Raw genomic sequence first — 21,640 nt, 5'->3', positions numbered from 1 at the left:
GCTTGTTCTGCATATCGTACTGCTCTGGCTTATGTAGACATCCACAATGCAACACCTATGACCAGCCCCGATCAATGAAAGTCCTATAAGAAGAGGAGGGGATGGGAGCAGAGAGAGTTTCTCAAGTGTTACGAAAAGATAGTTGTCTGTGTGTTGGAGGAAAATCTTGTTGGTTAATACTTTGCAAAATATTTGCATAACATGCATAAATATCGATAAATAATTGTCAATGACCTTTGCTTTAGTATCTTTTCATTTTTGCATTGAAACAGTGATTGTGACATCTTTGTTCAACCCTTCTTGTCTCCTTAAATGCTATAATACTACTGGCAAATATTTTAAATATGAAACAACAATGTCATTAAGTAGTAAAATTGCATACAATATTATCTATCTTCTTCCAGCTGGATCCTGGAACCTCCTTTTAACTCTGATATGTCTAAGTATTTTGTTTTCTATAGCTTGTATAAGGTTGCAATCATTCTCAAAGTGGCATAATTTCATTTTGGGAGTCATGCCCTGTATCCATGTTCGATGTGAATCTTTCTATAAACCTACCTCTTTAGTGTATGTAATATTCCTGCATCATAATTGAAATTATTCAGGCAGTCATTTTTGCCGTTCGTGTGGCTTCCTGCTATCAGAATTAATTTTCAAACAGGGCACATTGGATGAAAGCCAAGATGGCTGCATCTGAGATTCTGAATTTCCTGCAATCGCAGCAGTGTGTTAGACTAATTCATTAGTAAGAGTCAAATTGTTATAGTTTTCTGTTGTCACATCATTACTTCCTTGTGAAACTGAGCATGACCAGATAGTAAACAGTATAGTCACTAGGGGTATTCCGGCGGTCATACTTGTGTTGTATTGAGCAGTACTACGGCATTTTATAGCGTAGAGTGCGGGCAAATGCATGCTGTTTGTTATGCTTGACACCATCCTTCTCATATTCTTCTTCACCAACGTACTCATCTCTTCCTTTGTGTGTTAATACCTAGTCTCCCATTAAAGGCTCTTCATTCAATTAACTACTGCTGTAAGGTTGTGGGTCCATTTCCCTCCAGAGATTTCAGCACAAAATGCAGATTGACAATGCTGAGAAGAATTTCGAGGAATGCAGTCTTCAACAGTATGAGGTAGAATTGTAAACTATGTATCTAACTGCTGTTTCATGTCGTATGCATGGTTTTCCAAGAGCAAAGCACAATATATTGCTGAGAGATGCACAAAAAAAATTGGTGCTGGAATAAACTATTTTGGCCTTTAGAATCTGCTCATAGTTAATCTTGTATCTCTGCCACTCCCTAATAATCTCTGTGTTTAGAAATCTATCTACCTCCTGTATTAGGATTGTTGAGGTGGTAGTCCCTCCTCTGAATGTGAACGTGCTTTCATTTACTTTCACCAGCGTCCTTGCTTCTGGCTTCCTACGAGCTGCAGGACACCGCTGATCATGATGATAAGAAACCAAAGCCAGCTGTTTCAGCCATGGTCCCCTTGAGGCTGTCAGGCAACACTTCAACAGAAAATTAGCAGCCTTTCACTGGCCAATTTGCAGCCTTTGGGAAAACTATGTAGGAGTACTTGGAGAGGCATAAGGAAATGCAAGAGGGAGATTATTAGTTAATGTTTATATGATATCTATCATAGTTGCGTGCTTTAGAACACTGTTATTGACTTTTATTCTCTTATTGTGGTGAAATAATCACGGTGATGATCATCAAAGGAGAACAAGTATGAGGAAGGGAGAGATGGCATCATGCGCAATTTTGTTTGTAGGCACTGAGGTTGTATTGGCTGGTCGCTGAAGGGCTCCTCTTCCTCCTCCTCTCAGGAAGCAGAAGCCGTCTTATTTTGAGATTGTGGAGAATGTAAGCATGAAATTGGAGTCATGCTCTGCCAATTAGCGAAAGCTACTGTAGACAGCATTAACTGTTCCTTGAGCTGTGCGATCTACTATATCAGTGTAACAGCATAGCATCCATTGTGTTCATGTTGCTTGTTCATTTAAGTCAAGAGTTATGCATCTGTCATCCAACACCTGCCCATTAGTTTGGTTTGGTTACTCTACTGAGATAAGAGGTCTAATACAGAATGAGGATATTGTTTCCTCCTTAATACTACTAACTGTTCATTAAGATGCACTCTGTATGATTGAATTCAGCTAAACGTTAAAGGAAAAGTATTCCTTTGTTGGTGTACCTGCAGTATGACTGGAGTATAGCCAGTGGAACCCAGCACCATTGATAAACTAATCTCCCAGATTTGCTGTCAGTGCAGCTCTTTGCCAAAAGAGAATGAGTTTAATTTTGTTCTTCCTTTTGGGGGCGGGGGGGGAAGCATTTATGACTGCCCAAATGCAAACTGTTAATGTAGTTATTTCCTGCTTTGGCTTAGAAGTAGACAGAGCCATTGATTTTTCCCATGACAACTCCAGCCAATGGCAAAGTGGTTCTGGTCCTTCTCTTCAAGGCCATTGTAGTAGTAATATGTTTCAGTGAGGAATCCATGGTATAGAAGCGTCACCTGATTGCTGCCTGGTGTAGTGAGTGTAGGGAATTGCCTCTTAGTGAATGTTTCTCTTCCTAGAGTAATCTATTTTTTTTACTAGGTTCTGCTCTTTTTGCTTCTCTTTGCTTTCATTGTCACGCTGCACACCCGGGGTGTGGTGACCAAAATACCCTTACAAGTCAATCAGCAACTAACCCACAACCACTTGAGGAAGCCTTTAAATAGAATTGTCATAGCTCCTTACTCCTCCTTTTCATGTGTGTTCTGTGCAGTGTTTAATTTGGTCAATGATGTTCATTTGCTAGAACTGTTGTCAATTAAGTGTGGTTGCTATTTGCCAACTCTGCATATTTGCCACCATGTGAAAGGACGTACAATGAGATAAAAATGTGAATGCAGTAAAAATATAAAAGCAAATTGGCATTCATAATGCCCAGCAAACAGACACAACTTTGTTTTTTGCGGCCAACAAGTTCTCACTCAAATTGTATCAATAGCATTCCAGTGATTGGAAGAATGGTTATTCAATAACTTCCTGTCACCCCTCTGCTATGTAAATACTGTTTGTTCTTTACATTGTTCACTTGTCCCAATTACCATTAATTAGGTCAGGAACAAAAATGGAGGAATGCCTGAGTCTTGGTAAATGGTATTTATTGCTGAGATATAAAATATCTCCAACCTGATGGCATGAACATTGACTTCTCAGACTTCCGCTAATACCCTACCTCCCGCTCGTACCCCATCCGTTATTTATTTATATACACACATTCTTTATTTTCTCTCTCTCCTTTTTCTCCCTCTGTCCCCCTCACTATACCCCTTGCCCATCCTCTGGGCTTCCCCCCCTTTCTTTCTCCCTAGGCCTCCTGTCCCATGATCCTCTCATATCCCTTTTGCCAATCACCTGTCCAGCTCTTGGCTCCATCCCTCCCCCTCCTGTCTTCTCCTATCATTTTGGATCTCCCCCTCCCCCTCCCCCTCCCACTTTCAAAACTCTTACTAACTCTTCTTTCAGTTAGTCCTGACGAAGGGTCTCGGCCTGAAACGTCGACTGTACCTCTTCCTAGAGATGCTGCCTGGCCAGCTGCGTTGACCAGCAACTTTTATGTGTGTTGTATAAAATATGCAGTGTATGTTTATTTTTGTGATAGGATGAGGCAGTTTTACTTTTAACCTTCTGCTAAATGTGCAATTAACCTGGGTGTTTTTAAAAATCTTCTCCATTACAAAAGAGGCTGGATGTCGGATAAAGAATTTCATTATATAGTCATGCACCTTGAGCTTGTGAAGCTAATATAAAATGCAAGTATTTGCACTGTCTAAAGGACCAAAACCAACTAACGAAGATGTGAGTCTTATGTCATGTTCCTTCAATTTATCTGTAAGTTCCTTGAGCCTTTCAAATTTTCTGGTATCTTTTAAGATCTCTTTGACCAAGCTTTAGGTGCCCCATATTTGTTCAGGTTTTAGAGTCAACGAACAAGGGTGATTTGAGGTTGAATTTGCATTGCATGCTCTATTCACTAACTTTTCACTTACAATTGTCATTATCTGCTACAAGTAAGGATAATGAAAATAACATTTTCATTCCTGGCATTAGGGCAGTTTCTGTTGTGCTTTGTTGATAGATCGATGAATGACTTGGACTGTCCATTATCTGCCTGAAATATTTACTGCATCATCAGAATTTCTAAGTTATTTTTGCCTGTTGGATCACGATGAATTCAGTTTGTGTTTTTACTCTAAGCAAAATTCGAAAGACCATGTCTATATATGTATCTCTTGTTTGCAGATCTATGGATTGTTACGAGGCTTTTTTTTAAAGCAACCGCATTGGACCACCTTAATTATAATCATTATCAATCATTATAAATCCTGAGGTTCAGGAGGACATCTTATTATAAATGCATAATTTACACATTCATTTACATACATACATAAATAAATATAATTCTGAATGGAATCTAAACTGACATGAAAGTTTTAACGTTACAGGCAAGAGTGTTTGAAATTAAAAACAAGTCAAGTTTGTTTTTACAGTCTGACTCATTATCTCCTCTGAGTTAAAATGCAGGGTTAAATCACATATTTTACAACTCCTAAAGATCTTGCTACTCAGAACTTATGAATGCAAGCATCCAAATCCCTCATGATTTGATTGATATTCAACTGCTTTTAGGTTTGTTTGAGCCTGTAGGAATAGCCTGTTAATGCAATTTGTCTAGAGTGTAAGCAAACACCTGCTAATTTTGCTGTGGGTTTAAACTAAATACTCAGCGTTTGCATATCCAACAGGGAATTCAGTACATAGATTCTTGGGCCTGAAAAGAAACAGATTGATGATCTTGGCATTGGTTAAAGACACTGGCAGGCTTTAAGTGTCAAGCAGGAGAAGACCTACAGATGCTGAAAATCCAAAGCAACACATGCAAAATGCCGCAGGAACTCAGCAGGCCAGGCAGCATCTATGGAAAAGAGTAAACAGTCAATGTTTTGGGCTGAGACACTTCATCAGAATTTATGTTTACTTTTTTCCATAGATGCTGCCTGGCTTGCTGAGTTCCTTCAGCATTTTGTGGGTTTTAAGTGTGTGGTGTTTCTTTATAGCCAATCTGTGCAAAATCTAGGAATTCTTGTATTTGACAGCACTTACATTTATTTTTGCAGAGCGTCATATCTCCTTTTCACACAGCTGTGGAAGCAGAGTCATTGAATATATTCAAAACAGATTAACAGACGTTTGATTTGTAGGGAAGTTAAGGAATTGGGAAAGAAAGTGAGCAGGAATTGGTGCTGAGGCTATGGATTGGATCAGCTACAATTTTATTAGAGCAGGTCCAAAAGGCTCCTGTTCCTTATGTTATAGGTAGGTCATTGTTATAAGACTCTAAATGACAATGATGGTGAAGTTCAGAACTGGAAAAATTATATCAGTGTTAGCAACTTCAAAAGTCAACTCAGCTGGAAAACTTGTCCTTTGAGCATCTTGATTCTAATAGTAACTAAACTACCGTTTTGTGTGGCTTTAATATTGTTTTAAATGTTGTAATTTATTATTATTAAATTTAATTATTTTCTTTGGCTGGATTATAGGTCTTAAATAGAAGTTCCACCTTTAATGTGTACAGCTATTGAAAACATTGCACTATAAATTCATCAATGTACAACATTCAGATAGGAGAACAGATATAGAATAAATATGGTCTATGACTTACTGCAGCATTGATTTGTTTAAATGACACACCAAGTTGAATTGAGCAGGAAATATTGCATTAGATTAATGTATGACGCGGCAGCACTTGAACGTTATTCTCTATTGTTATCCTCTAGATTCAAAATGCGAATGATGTTTTAATTGCACCACTGGAGAAGTTTCGTAAAGATCAAATAGGGGCAGCAAAAGTAAGTGATATAATTTTGTTTGTTCTGCTTTATTCTTGAATATACTTACCCACTTGTTATATATAATTTGCAAATATGGTCAAAAAATTCCAGAGAGCTGAAGTAGATACAGGCCGACCTTCACTAATCCGGCACCATTGGGACCTGAGGAGTGCCGAATTAGTGAAAATGCCGAATTACAGAAGGATCACATTAAGCATAATCAGTGCCGGATTATCAAAGGAACTGGATTACAGGTAGTCGGATTAGTGAAGGTCAACCTGTAGTTTGTTCATTTCAGGTGCTGAATTTTAACTTGGTTGTGAATTTGGATCCAAGGGATATGAATGAAGCCAAGTTTGTTGGCACTTGGATTTCAAAGAGTCGTGTGTGTTTTTGACTCAATCTTGTCTTTTCTTACACTTTGTCGCACTTTGTACAGTAATTCTATATTAGCTTTGTAACATGGAGATAAGAGTTGAGCATACTGTTCAAGATTCTGCTTTTATTTAACACATTTGCCCTGGAAATTAAGTTCAGAAATAAAGCACACAGTACTTAAATCTTTTATAAACTTGGTTATATTTAATAACTTTAATTAAAACTGCCTACATCTATTCTAAAGTTAAAGTCCTGATGAACTAGTGAACTTATTTTGTTTCTCAAAATACAAACACGACCAACTTTTATTGACGTGTACTGTATTTGCTATTTGCATACATTACATGTTTGCCGAAGTCTCTCTTGAAGTCCCAGCTTTGACCCTAGGTTGCTTTGTAACAGTCGTTTACTGTGAAGCAGATTGTGCACAGCAGTTCATTAAGTAAGTATGAAGATACAAATGACCTCCACATTACAGCCAATTGGGTAAAAGGAGTTTGTCTTTTTGGAATTCACAGATCATCAGCCAGAAATCTGTGAAATGGAACCAGATTCACTTGTGGAATGTGTGTGAGCAAAATAAGGAGGAACAAGAAGTTTTGTCTAATTTTTAAACTCTCATTTCTTGATCTGACCATAAGACATTGGAGCAGAATTAGGTCAGTTGGCCCATCGAATAAGTTCTGCCATTCTATCATGGCTGCTTTACTATCCCTCTCAATGCCATTCTCCTGCCTTCTCCCTGTAGGCTTTGATGCCCTAACTAGCTGGGAACCTATCAATCTCCACTTTAAATAATGACATAGCCTCCACAGTCATCCATGGTGATACATTCCACAGATTCACTATCCTCTAGCTATAGAAATTACTTCTCATCTCTCTACTAATTGGACATCCCTCTATTTTGAAGCTATACTCTCTGGTCCTAGACTCACCCGTTATAGGAAACATCCATGCAAAGGTTCAAAGGTTCATTTTATTATCAAAATATATACACATAATGCAACTCTGAGATTTGTCTTCTCCAGGTAACCATGAAATACAGAAAAATTATGAAAGTTGTAGAAAGAAAAGACCTCAATCCCCCTCCCACGTGGACAAGAAAAAATAACAAATCTCACAAACTCCAAAACTCCCCCCCCCTCCCCACCTCTCCCTCACACAAAAACCAAAAAGCCAACAGATCGCCCATCTGGACACGGTAGTTAAAACATCAAACCCCTAACCCCCAAGTTCCATCCGTGCAAAATAAACAGTGATAATGACACATCCACTCTATCTAGCCCTTTTAATATTTGATGAGATCCCCCTTCATTCCCCGTAGCCATCAAATACCCCTCATACATTAACCCTTTCATTTCCAGAGTCATTCTCATTCATTTCCTCTGGACCCTCTCCATTGCCAGCATATCTTAGACAGGGGGCCCAAAGCTTTCACAATCCCCGCTGTGCAGTCTGACCAATGATTTATAAAGTCTCAGCATTACATCCTCACTCTGATATCCTAGTCCTCTCAGAAAGATTGATAACATTGCATTTGCCTTCCTGATCACCGACTCAACTCGCAAGTTAGCCTTTAGGGAATGCTGCACTAGGGCTCCCATGTCCCTTTGAAGCTCTGATTTCTGAATTTTCTCACTGTTTAGAAAATAGCTTGCTCTTTTGTTCCTTTTATCAAAGTGCATGAACATACACTTCCCGACACTGTATTCCATCTGCCACTTCGTTGCCCATTCTCCCGATCTGTCTAAGTCCTTCTGCAAACTCCCTGCTTCCGCAACACTACCTGCCCCTCCACTTATCTAGTTATTGTCTGGAAACTTGGCCACAAAGCATCAATTCTATCATCCAAATTGTTGGCAAAGGAAGAGTCCCAATTCTGACCTTTACGGAACACCACTAGTCACCGGCAGCCAATCAGAATAGGCCCCCTTTATTCTGACTCTGCCTCCTACCAATCAGCCACTCTTCTCTCCATGCTAGTATCTTTCCTGTAATAGCATGGGTTCTTGTTAAGCAGCCTCATGTGCGGCACCTTTCGCTGTACAGATAATGTGGCAGGATTTCTTAATGCCATAGGTTTATTTTGCTGTACAGCAAATTTTTGAAAACATTTCCATTTTATTTATCTTCGGGATGTCTGGAAGAGGGCCAGCTCACCTACACTTGATACATATTTATAAGTGTGCATTTCCATTCAAACTGAAGGATAATTGGAGACACAAGAGATGCCCATCCTCCTCACTTGGCTGCCTCTGCCCTTTTTTTTAAATCTCTCTCCTTCTTCTCCATTTACCACCATCACTTTCCAGCATTTTTCATTGACACTGAAATCACTTGTGTCTTCAAACACAGAGCTGGCCATTTAAGTGATGTGCTTTGGATACTGACAAGGCAATCCCGTAACTGGCCTCCTTGCCATGGACCACCTACTGAGCGACTATCATTACTTTTGAGAGAAAGCTATCGTGTAGGAAGGTGTGTACACGTTACATGAAATTTAATAGGAAATAGTTATAGAAAAGTTTAAAGTAAAATTTATACAACCCTGAGATTCTTCTTCTGTGGGCGTACTTAATGAATCTATAGAACAGTAACTGCAAGCAGGATCTGTAAACTGTAAATATCAGGAACTGTAAACTGCAAATGCAGATATAAATAAAGAGCATGAAATAACAAGACAAGAGTTTTCAAATGAGTGCAATTATCCACGTTTGTTCAAGAGCCTGATGGTTGAGTGGTAGTAAATGTTCTTGACCCTGAGGCACCTGTGCCTTCTACCTGATGGCAGCAGCGAGAAAAGAGCATGGCCTGTGTGGTGATGATGGATGCTGCTTCTCTATGGCAACGTTTCACGTAGATGTGCTCAATGGTTGGGAGGATTTTACCTGTGATATACTGGGCCATTAGTAGGATTTTCCACTCAAAGGCATTGGTGTTCCCATACCAGGCCATAATGCAGCCAGTCAGCATGCTTTCCACCACACATCTATAGATGTTTACCAAGGTTTTTGGTCAGGCCACTCATCTGAGTGCTACTGATACCATGTAACCCAGTACTACCTGTCGCATGTTCGGGTGGTCAGCGACTAATCCGGCTCCCCCACCAGGCTTGCCTGGTGAGGAGGGTGGCTAGACACCCTGCAGGACGAAAAACAAGACCTGTCAAAGGGCGGATGAACCCTCTCTCATAGGGTCAACGGCCATCTAGCAAACACGTGCCGTGAAGCGCGGAAAGGGCATCCCTTGCATTGAAGCTTGGTCTGGCCATTCACTGCAACAGAACTTCCCCCAGCCGTCTTGGACCCCAGCATGCCACTGGATCCAGGAAGGATGTCGAGAGGGTGGGTCTGGACCTGTGCAACCCCATACTCACTTAAAATCCACTCACGCACACGCTGTTCCTTTCTGAACTGAAAGGAACCATCATCATCCTATGGGATGGATAGCCAGAGAGAGAGACAGAGACCAAGGTTTTTGATGACAGACTCCTGATGTAGACCTGTTGCTTCCGGATGTAGACGTTGTTTTAGGAACACAACCCTACCATAATGTGGAGGTCAGATTTATTGAAATTTCATCAGAATCATGTCATGTTTGGAAATGAAGTAGTAATTGAGTGATATCTCCTGGCACAGAATACAATGAATGAGTTAAAACTCTGGGTTGAGCAGCACCTTGCAGGGTCTAAGTCAGTCTTAACAGGTTGGTCAGAGAAAGGGAAAGAATTCATGACAACAGAGTAGAGATTATCTATGGAAGTATAAATATTCCTTTGGACCTTCTGCAAGTGAGTTCCAGGAAATTAACAGTGCCTCAACATTTTAATGTTAATTGAATGATGGAGGAGTTGAGCAAGATCATGGTGATATAGAACTTGCTACTATGAATATGCACGTGGATTTTGACATTTTAATACATAAATGGTGCTACTGATCTTTGCATAGTAGGGGAATGAAGGGTTATGGGGAAAAAGCAGGTAGGTGGAGGTGAGTCCATGGCGAAATCAGCCATGATCTTATCGAATGGCGGAGCAGGCTTGGCGGGCCAGATGGTCTACTCCTGCACCTATTACTTTATGTTCTTGTGTTCACTGAGCATTGTTTAAACAAAAAAAGGAGATTGTAGATGTAGTCTTGTCTGTTAGAGTGAAAAACAAAGCAGGAGTAAGAAAGGCACTAATACGAAATGGTACTCTTCTGGAAGTTAGACATGGTTGACCAAAATTACAGACAGGTGACAGAAGACCAAGGATAATGTAATATTAGAAACTGACATTTTGACTTTGAGCCTGGTTATCACAATGCTGTGCACAGAGTAAAAGTTTATCTGAAATAAGGGCAGTAATGTAATGACTGATCATTAGGCCTTGTCTGTTCCTGCATTTTCTAATTTTGTAAATGATAAAATCTATCTTTCTTTTCCTGAATAAAACTTTTCTTGGTACATGAGGGCTCTTGTTTACTTCATCGGTACATTCTCTGGAGCATTTTTCTTCACATTTCTTTAATGGTTTTTGAAATTTTTGTCTGTTTATGTCTTTTTCACTTTCTTTCTGGAGTCACTTTTGTGCTTTATCTTTTCCGTACTCCTACCAGTTCACTGTTTTTTGTTTATTTGTGAGTCTGACTAGCTTTATAGATAAATGTTTAGTGTTCTCCAGTTAAGCCAGTAATTCAAATTGCTTCTTTTTTTTTTGAATTCTCTATAGTATTAATTTTGGCTCTTCTGTAGTTTGGAAATAAACTTGATAATTAAGGCCATTATCTATATACTTACAGCTCATTAGGCTGCTGGTGTTTAGGGTAGCAATGAAGGGCCTCCATCTCTGGTGGTGTTCAGGGCTTCCTTCATCATGTTAGTAGCTTCCTCTTGGTTTTCGCTACTGTCAGTTGTGCAAGTCCTGGGTGACGGCACAAGAATACCATCACACTCAGTTGTAGAAGAATTCTTTATTGCTGTTTCCATAACAATTTTGTTTTGCCCATCAGGGTTGTTAGCCCTGAGCTGAACTCCTGAACCTGGAGGACTAGTGGACCATCCTTAGTCTGGCCTCTACCCTTTGACCTCTTTGGCATGAGTGACCCAACCAAGAGCCAAAGCACAAAGCCCTGACTTCAGCCAACATAGCTTCCCAGGTCATTGAAGCACACAAGCCTCTAAACCACGGCAAGGTTGTGGTACTCTTGGGGGATTACCTATATGGCAAGATATATTTTTGTTTTCTAATCAATATATATTTTGTTGAAATTAATCAAGGCACGTATTTCAACAAGTCTTTTCTGATAAAATTTTTCATGTTTTTTAAAAATGTCATGAGGATAATGGATAGAAACAAACATGACAATTCAATATTGCACCTTCTGTAATCTTAGTTTCTGTATGAATTAAAACATTCAAATTTCAGAAAATGTGTAAAACCAAGTGGTAGAATAACACACTGGATGAAGGGTCTCGACCATAGATGCTGACTGCCCATTTCCCTCCATGGATGTTACCTGGCCCACTGAGTGCCTCTACCCCCTTCTTTGTTGTTCCAGATTCCCTCACGCCTGTCTTTCTACCTCATAACTTGATAGTGCTTATTTGAGGGAAAAAATAACTTAGGATATGAACTAAGGCCTTATTTGCTGATTGATGCTAACTTGTGTTTCATTAGTTGATTTCAAAAATAATTGTAAACATTGTGAAATACAGAAAAATAAAAAGGGGAGTGAGACAGAGAAACACCCAAGAAGTGCAAAAGGTCCTCATAAAACTTCAGGCATAATGCTTGTATGAATTTCCAATAACTGAAATGTTTTCACCTTCCTTGTGCATGATTTTATTTGGGAAAAGGGCAAGAATTTGTACCCATTCCCACTGTGTGATGGGGCTGTGCCCTTTCAGTAAATACACGCTCCATTCGGTTCCAATATTGTCAAACCATCACGATAATCAGAAAAAAAAATCTTTCTTTACCAATGAAAAAAGCAGACTACTGTGTTAGAATTGGCAGTACTGCGCTGAGACTAACTATGGTTTACAGTTCTGAGTTTTGACTGAGTGCTCTCATGTTGTATCTGTGCTGAAACCCTTTTTGGAGCTATCAAAGCCCAAGCACTTTACTAGTATTACAAAAGCATAGTACACCATCTTTATAGATAAAACAGTGACTCTCCCCCCGCCCCCCAGACAAATTGGAATAAATGTAAATCTTATTTTACATCTATTTAATTAAATCTATTTAACCTCTTCACTCAAGTATTTATGCAGCATCTTGAAAAGTTATCAGTTATTCATGATCAGCATAGAGGTAGAAGATTGCACATTTGATTTAGGTGGGAGTGAAGTTGATTCCTGCTTTAATTAATTCCACAGGTGAAGATGAATGATGACAAAGGCAAGATATGGCTCAGTGGTGATAACATCCAAATCTCCACATTTTTTGTCTAGACTTGCACATGTAATCAGTTAGACAAGCTAAGTCAGCTACAGACGCCTATGGAATGACAGTCTTGCTGGAGTTGGTGCCTTCAGGGGAAGAATGCAAAACTAATGGCTGGAAATTTCTTAATGTAGAAAAGTAGCAGTACTTTTTATTAAATACATTTTTACTTTCAGTACAAAATCATTCATCAATGTCTTGCCTCTGTTTTTTAACATCTCCAGATTTTTCATGGATTCCTCGATGAGTAGAATTCTATGCACTTAATATGAATATGGCGTAAGCTTTCCCGGCTTTAGCATGTGTCAAGCAAGCATTATTGACCCTGTGAAACAAGATGAATTACGACTTGTTTTTTGAGATGTGGCCACTGAAGTTACTGAGTTAATGTAAATAATAGCTTGGTGACTTAACTGGGAAAGGATGTCAGGCATGAAGTAACTTTCCTTATTTGGTATTGTGGTTTGTTGGCCTCCAGCTGATAACTTTAGGGAGATTATTGTGAGATATATTGTTTGTTGTGGATCATTGAATTCATCAAAGACATTAAGCAGTATATATTATAATGTCGGATGACCTTCACAATCCAATTACACCAAAGCCCAATTTTGTTGATGTGAATTGTCAGCTATTTTAATTTAAGATAACTGATGACCAGTGGCCTTCTCAAAAAAAATCTGCTGCTGCAATGTTGTTCGAGTTTTTAGCCATTACGAACTGAAACGGGCAGATAAAATACGGAAAAAAGGTTTTGTTTTACTCTGTCTATTGATTCTGTAATCCAAGATAAAGGAAGAATTCTGTATGTCAGGGTACAGATGGTTAATGAACCTTATCTTTCCAGATGTTCATAATCTTGCTTGTGGGCTGCATTGTTTGTAACTTGGCACATGATGACATGCAGATTAGCCTCTTTTGGTTTACTTAAGAATGCACTGTAGCATACGAACAAAACTTTTTTCCCACGACATTGTATTCACTTGTTGAGGCAATTCATTGAGAATTTAGTAAGAATATTTTAGTAAACAAAAAACATAAAACAGTACAGCACAGTACATGCCCTTTGGCCCATGATGTACCGACTTTTTAACCTATTCTAGGATCAATCTAATGCTTCCTTTTCACAGGGCCCTCAATTTATCTTTAATCCTTGTGCATATCTAAAGCTTTTTATTTTTATAAAATATTTTAATTAGAGATGAGGGTTTACAGTAACATTTCAAATTATAGTCTCTAGTTTTCCGTAATTGGGTAAGTTCATTTATTTATATTTCTCATACCAATGTATTGACGTGGCCTTCTGGTTAATTTTTGTTTTATCTATATCAACCAAGGAACTTTCATGATAAAAGCAACATAATAAAATCACTCAATGTTTTCCAAGGATTATTGCTTGTTCTCCCCCTGCTCCCCCCCCCCCAGTAAACTGAAAAATTTCCAGCATAAGTTTTGGAAAGCAATGATCTGATGAGCTCCTGAGTATTCTTGCGAGCCATTTCAGAATCAGAATCAGGTTTATTATCACTGGCATGTGTCATGAAACTTGTTAACGTAGCAGTGCATTATTTCAGGTTTAACTGGGCATTTCACTGGTGTCACATAGTTCTAGTGATTGGACTGAATCTTCGCATGAAAGGAAATAGTTGTGGTTCTTGCAGGTCAGTCTTCCCAAATCTGTGACACCCCTGCAGGAGCTCTTTAGACCAAAGTCCTAGCCCTAAATCACCTTGCTTCAATGGTTCATTTTAGTATCAGAGAATGTGCTGTGTATAGTATACAACCTGAAATTCTTACTCTTCACAGACATCCACGAAACAAGAGACCTCATAGAATGTATGATAGAAACATCAAAGCCCCAGAGCCCCCCTTCCCTCTTCCTTCGCACAACCAGCACCCCCCACTTGTACCAGAAGAAGCACCGACCACCGAACCATTCCCATCAAATCCACATTGCAAAAGACAGCAAAAGACCCCTGATCACCCTTCTTCATCAAGGAATTTCCTTCCATCATAAGGGCAGAAGTATTTATTTCCTCTGATAAATCAGATTCAGGTTTATTATCACCTGCATGTGTTGTGAAATTTGTTCACTTGGCAGCAGCAGTATACAATGTAATACATGATAATATAGAAAGAAAAAAACAAATAAGTAAATCAATTATAGTAAGTATATATGTGTATACTAAACAGTTAGATTAAAAGTAGTGCAAAACAGAAATAATATATATAAAGTGAAGAAGTGTTCATGGGTTCAATACCCATTTAAGAATCAAATGGCAGAGGGGAAGAAGCTGTTCTTGAATCGCTGGGCCTGTACCTTCAGGCTTCTGTACCTCCTTCCTGACGGTAACAATGAGAAGAGGGCATGCCCTGGGTGATGGCAATACTTAATAATGGATGCAGCCTTTCTGAGGCACCGCTCCTTGAAGCTATCTAGAATACTATGGAGGCTAGTACCCAAGGTGGAGCTGACTAATTTTACAACTTTTTGTATCTTCTTTCGATCCACTGCTGTTACACCCCCATCCCCTCGTACCAGACAGTGATGCAGCCTGTTAGAATGCTCTCCACGGTACATCTATAGAAATTTCGAGTGTTTTAGGTGACAAATCAAATCACTTCAAACTCCTAATGAGATATAGCTACTGACTTGCCTTCTTTATAGTTGCATCAATATGTTGGGACCAGGTTAGATCCTCAGAGATCTGAATACCCAGGAGCTTGAAATTGTTCACTCTCTGCACTTCTGATCCCTCTATGAGAATTGGTTCATGTTCCTTCGTCCTACCCTTTTAAGTAGTCCACAATCGATCTTTTGCCTTATTGATGTTGAGTGCAAGGTTGTTGTTGTGACACCACTCAACTAGCTGGTATATCTCACTCCTGTACACCCTCTCGTCTCCATCTGAGATTCTGTCAACAATGGTTGTATCATCAGCAAATTTATAGATGGCTTTTGAGCTATACTTAACCACAGAGTCATGGATATAAAGGGAATAGAGCAGTGGACTAAGCACACACCCCGAGGTACACCAGTATTGATCGTCAGCGAGGAGAAGATATTATCACCAATCCGTACAAATTGTGGTCTTCTGGTTAGGTAGTCTAGGATCCAATTGCAGAGGCCCAGGTTCTGTAGCTTATCGATCAGGACTGTAGGAATGATGTTAAGTTGTGAGCTATGGTCAACAAAGAGCATCCTGATATAGGTATTTGTATTGTCAAGATGATCTAAGTCTGTGTGAAGAGCCATTGAGATTGAGTCTGCCACAGACCTGTTGTAGCAATAGGCAAATTCCATTGGGTTCAAGTCCTTGCTGAGGCAGGAGTTCATTCTAGCTATGACCAACCTCTCAAAGCATTTCATCACTGTAGAAGTGAGTGCTACTGGACGATAGTCATTAAGACAGCTCACACTGCTCTTCTTAGGCACTGGTGGGAACTTCTGACCATAGCAGTGATAGGGGTAAAATGTCCTTGAATACTCCTGTCAGTTGGTTGGCACAGGTTTTCAGAGCCTTACCAGGTACTCCATGAGGACTTGCTGCCTTTTAAGGGGTCACACTCCTTAAAGACAGTCTGACATTAGCCTGCGAGGCAGAGATCACAGGGTCACCGGCTGCAGCAGGGACCTCCACAGCTGTAGTTATATTCGCCCTTTCAGAGGGCTGTAGAAGGTGGTTGAGCTCATCTGGTAATGTGGCACCACTGCCATTCACGCTATTGGATTTCGCTTGGTAGGAAGTAATGTCCTGCGAACCCTGCCAGAATTGATATGCATCCAATGTCGCCTCCAACCTCATTCCGAATTGTTTCTTTACTTTCGCAATTGCCCTCTGCAAGTCGTACCTGGTTTTCTTGTACAGACATGGGTCACCAGTCTTAAATACGACAGGTCTAGCCCTGAGCAGACGATGAACCTTCATGGTCTCATCCATGGCTTTTCGTGTGGGAAGGCACAGCAAAGTTTTTGTAGGCACACGCTCATCCACACAGGTTTTAATGAAGTCGGTAACAACCGCAGCATACTTGTCCAGGTTCGAAGATGAATCCCTGAATACAGTCCAGTCCACCGATTCAAAGCAGTCCTGTAAGCACTCCTGAGCTTCTCTTGTCCATTACTTCTTGATCCTCACTACGGGTGCTACAGTTTTCAGTCTCTGCCTATACTCGGGGAGTAGAAGTACAGCCAGGTGATCAGAGTTTCTGAAGTGAGGGTGTGGAATAGCACGGTAGGTATTCTTGATGATGGTGTAACAGTCGCCCAGTGTCTCGTTTCCTGTGGTACTACAAGGAGATTTGTTGATGGTAATAACTTAGTGACTTTTTTCAAGTGGCCTGGTTAAAATCCCCCAAGACGATTGTGAAGAGCCAGGGTGTGCTGTTTTTCGCATGCTGATCACATTGCTCAGATCACTTAGAGCCTGTTTGACATTGGCCTGAGGTGAAATGTACACCGCTACGAAAATTATTGCAGAAACCTCCCACAGCAGGTTAAATGGACGGCACTTTACTGCTAGATATTCCAGGTCTGGTGAGCAGAATTGGAACAACACTGACACAGTTGTGCACCATGAGGCATACTCCTCTGCCTCTGCTTTTGAGAGACTCGACAGTCCTATCCTGATGGTGTATAGTGAACTCGCCAATCCAAATCACTGTGTTTGGTATGGAAGGACTCAGCCAAGATTCCATGAAACGAAGAACACAAGTGGTCCCACTGTCCCTCTGATACAGCACCCCAGCTCTCAGATCTTCAATGTTACTTACTAAAGACTGGGTTTGATAGCAAGATAGTCGGTATTGGGAGTCAAAAACCCCAGTTTTCTTAATCTCTCCTGTCTCCCTGATTGCCAGCCACGATTCCTCCAAGGAGTCCGGCAAGAAGTGTGACCACTATCAGCATTAATTCCGTCAGTTTTAAGCAGCAATGGATAGTTCAATCACATTAAGACATCTTTATTAACTGTACAGACCTTGGAAGTAGTTGGGATTCTCAGCTGTATCAGACTGAAGTAGGAATATTTAACCGTGTCCATGGAGCTGGGCTGCACAAGATTGGCTTCAAGGTGCCCTGGAAGTAGTATGATGATTGTACAATGTTCAGTTCTATGAGAGCTCCATAGCAATTGAAGCGGTTCATGCTTGCATGCAACAAGATAAAAACAGTCAGGCATAGACTGGTAAATAGCACACAGAGAATGCTGGAGGAATTCAGCAGGTCAGGCAGCATCTATGGAAATGAATAAACAGTCGATGTTTCAGGCCCAGACCCTTCTTTAGGGCTCGGCCTGATTAGTGGCAGGTAACATTTGTGCTTCAGAAGTGCCAGGAAGTAATCATCTCTAACAAGAGAGTGTCTTACTACTTACCCTTGGCGTTCAGCAGGATCACCATTATTTGGTCCTCCATCATCCAACATACTAGGTGCCACCATTGACCAGAACCACAGCTGGACCAGCCACATAAATACTGTTGCTACAAGAGCAGGGCAGAGGCTGGGCAAAATACTTGCCTCCTGGCTTCTCAAAATCTTTTCATCATCTGCAAAGCACGTCAGGAATGTGACAGAATATTCCCTGCTTGCCTCTATGAGTACAGCTTTAATAACTCTCAGGAAATCCAAAATAATTCTCCCAAGAAGTTAACATCAACATCATGCTGTTCGCTTCAATTATTTGCATTTTGGCACATTGAGTGTTGGTCTTTTATTTTTATTTTAATTCTTTTTTTCTTTAAAAATTGTGTTCTTTTGGGTTTCTTGCTTTGTGGCGACCTGTGAGCAAACAAATCTGAAGGTTGTATAAATTTATACATTCTTTAATAATAAATATTCTTGAATTTTGACCTGAATCATTCAGAACAAAGCATTCACCTTGGCTGAAACCGAATTCTACACATTAAAGATTAATTTCCTCAACCACCAGCACATAGTGGCTGCAGTGTACTATCTACAAAGTCCAGTGCAGTTACTTGCACAGGTTACTTAAACCATATCTCCCAAACTTGCACTGCCTACCACTTGGAAGGCTGAAGGTAACCAGCACATGAGAGCACGACCAGCTGCAGATTCCCCTCCAAGTTGAACACCATCTTGACTTGGAAATGTATCACAATTCCTTCATTGCCATTGGATATATACCCAGCTGCCACTTTATTAGGTAATTACTGTAACTCCCAACCCAACAGCACTGTCAAAGTACCTTCATCAGGAGGACTGAAAGTGGTTCAACAAGCTGGCTTGCTATCACCTCCCAAGAGCCTTTAGAGGTAGGCTATAAATACTGGATGCCCAAATCTCCCAATACAAATGGGGGAGAGAAAAAGAACAGCTACTTTTTTCCAGCCTGTACAATGGAATCAAGCCTTTGTATTTATCTTAGTAACCACTTTGGCCTGAAAATCAACGTTGTTAAACTAGAAAGTGTGCAGAAAAAATTTGAGGATGCTGCCAGGTCAAGTGGTCCTGAGTAATAGGGTGAGGTTGGCCAGGCTAAATCTTTAACCCGTGGAACGTAGGTGAATAATGGGCGACCTATATAGAAGTGTTTAAAACTATGAGAGGCATAAATACTGTGGATGGTAAGTCTTCTCCGCAGAGTAGCGGTGACCCAAACTAGTCAGCAAAAGCTTAAGGTGGGGGTGTTGGGATTTAAAAGGGACTTGAGGACTAACCTTCTCATGCAGAAGGTGGTGAGTATATGGAATGAGCTGCCAAAGGAAGTGGTTGAGGCAGATTTAATTTAGGAAGCTCTTAAACAGACACTTGGAGGAGCAGGTCTTAGCTGGATATACAGGAAATTGAGACTAGCTGGGTGGCCATTGTGACTGGACCTATTCTATATTTCTCCATGACAATATCTAATCTCATATATAGAAGTCATAATTATCTTTCCTTAACCTACCAAGATATAATGGATTTTCTTGTTATGTATATTTGTGGTATTTTATTCTTCATAGAATATTTAAGGTGCTGGGTAAAATTGTGGTTAATATTTGCTGGTTTATCTGTGGACATTATAAAATTAGTTGCTCAGCCAGCATGATGGTGGTAGTCTTTCCAGACACCAGGAACTACAGTGACAGTTACTAAGAAAGGGTCAGTTAAGCCATTGTGAGTTACATGACTGAGCATCTTTGCTTCACCCTTAACAAGAAAGAAAATGGACCATTTTTCTCAGAGCCAAGCCTTGGTGAAGGAGTCAGGTTAATCATTAAGTGTATACCTTTAGTACCTGAGATACTGCAAAAGCAAAGGTTGGATACACACAGCAGGTCAGGTTGTGTCCATAGACAGAGAGAGAGAGTGAAATGTTTCAGGCAGAACACCTTTTGTAAGAACCTACCAGTGGGTTTATTAGTCTGGTTGATAATTAGCGATGGTCCGCAATGGTTTCTGAATGACTGTTCCCCTCTCTCAATCTAACCCATTCTCAGTTAGAGGGTGACAAAGTAGTGTGTTGGGAATGCCAGGTTTGAGTGTGCCAATGGAGAAATTGAAACAGGGCTAATATCGCCAATGCCAGAAATGACCAGTTCTAATACAGACAAAGAGAGCAAGTAATCAGAAGTTGGACAGTTCAATGTTGAGCTCACAGTTGACAGTTCTGGGATATTTTACAGTTTGTGAATGAACTGGGAGGAGCTGATGTTAGTGCCCTGAATTGGCACAATAATCTCCTATGGGGGTGGGGGGGGCGGGGAAAGGAAAGGTACGTCGCATCCAGAGTTTCTTTGGTTAGCAGACGATTTTCCTCCATGCCTCTCCGACATAGTGGGGAACTGCGTACGAGGCAAGTTACAGTAGTGGTTTGCCATTGCCTTCTGTCGGGTGAGTTTCCAAAGAGATCACCAGCTCATAACCCAGCACAGATGGAAAGCGTGCAGGGGAGCCGGCTGGATTCGAACTCGGGATCTTTTGTCCCGAAGTCCGGAGCTGATACCACTACACCACCAGCCAGGTATGACCTGCTGTAACTTCAATTGGCCACTGTAGTGAATCTCCTGCTCTGCCATTTTGACAGCTGTCATTGAGCAACCTGTGTGTGATGCCATTACCTTCCGCCATTTACAAGATGATCTAATCTCCTCTCAGAACATTCTAGAAACTGGACAGGATAGGGGCATGGAAGTGGGAACTAGACTGAATATCAAGGTGGCTGCTGACCTTGACTCTATCTCTCCTGTCATCCTTAAATACTACACTAACCAGCTCTCGACAGTCTTCGCTGACATTTTCAATCAGCCACTGTTCCAGCACATTTCAAAAAAATCTGTTATTATTCCATCCCCAAAAAATCAGCAATCACCAGACTCAATAGCTACGGGCCAGTTACACTCACATCAGTCACAATGAAGACTTTTGAAAGGCTAGTCTTATCATTTCTCAAATCCACAACTCAAAAATTTTCTAGATCCTCTGCAGTTTGACTCCAGAGCCAACAGGTCTGCAGATGATGCAGTTAACATCGGTCTGGACATCATACACAACACCTCAGTTACCCGTGTTATATATGTCAGGGTACTCTTTATCAATTTCAGTTCAGCCTTCAATACCATCATCCCTGAGCATGTGCAAGAGAAACTCTTCAGACTTAATGTACCAATTCCCGTCTGCAGGTGGATCACAAACCTACTCTCTGACAGGAGGCATTATGTGAGACTAGGCAAGTACATCTCCACAGGCCGCTCAGTCTGCACTGGTACACAACAGGTGTGAGTTCTCTTCCCTCTCCTGTTTTCTCCATAAACTAGTGACTGAGTCCCCAGTGATCTGTCAGTTAAATTGATAAAGTTTGTGGCTAGAACTACAGCCATTGGGCTAAGTCACCAGAGATAATAAATCCAAGTACCACTAGGAAGTAAAACAAGCTAGCGTTTTGGTGCAATCACAGTTTGGAGCTGAATGCCCTCAAAAACGTGGAGGTCAATATCGAC

General features: G+C 40.5%; 1 protein-coding gene across 3 annotated transcripts in view; it reads left to right on the top strand.

Moving 5' to 3' along the window:
* The window catches only part of arhgap42a (Rho GTPase activating protein 42a), a 307,232-nt gene that overhangs the window by 191,336 nt on the left and 94,256 nt on the right, over positions 1-21,640 (top strand). For all 3 annotated transcript variants that reach the window (XM_063053810.1, XM_063053809.1, XM_063053808.1), the window contains exon 4: positions 5,845-5,916. In XM_063053810.1, coding sequence (XP_062909880.1) covers positions 5,845-5,916 — 72 coding nt within the window. The remainder of the gene's footprint in view (positions 1-5,844; positions 5,917-21,640) is intronic.

This window comes from Mobula hypostoma, chromosome 7 (genome assembly GCF_963921235.1).
Source record: "Mobula hypostoma chromosome 7, sMobHyp1.1, whole genome shotgun sequence".
Taxonomy (NCBI): Eukaryota; Metazoa; Chordata; class Chondrichthyes; order Myliobatiformes; family Myliobatidae; genus Mobula; species Mobula hypostoma.
This window is presented reverse-complemented; position numbering and strand designations above follow the sequence as displayed.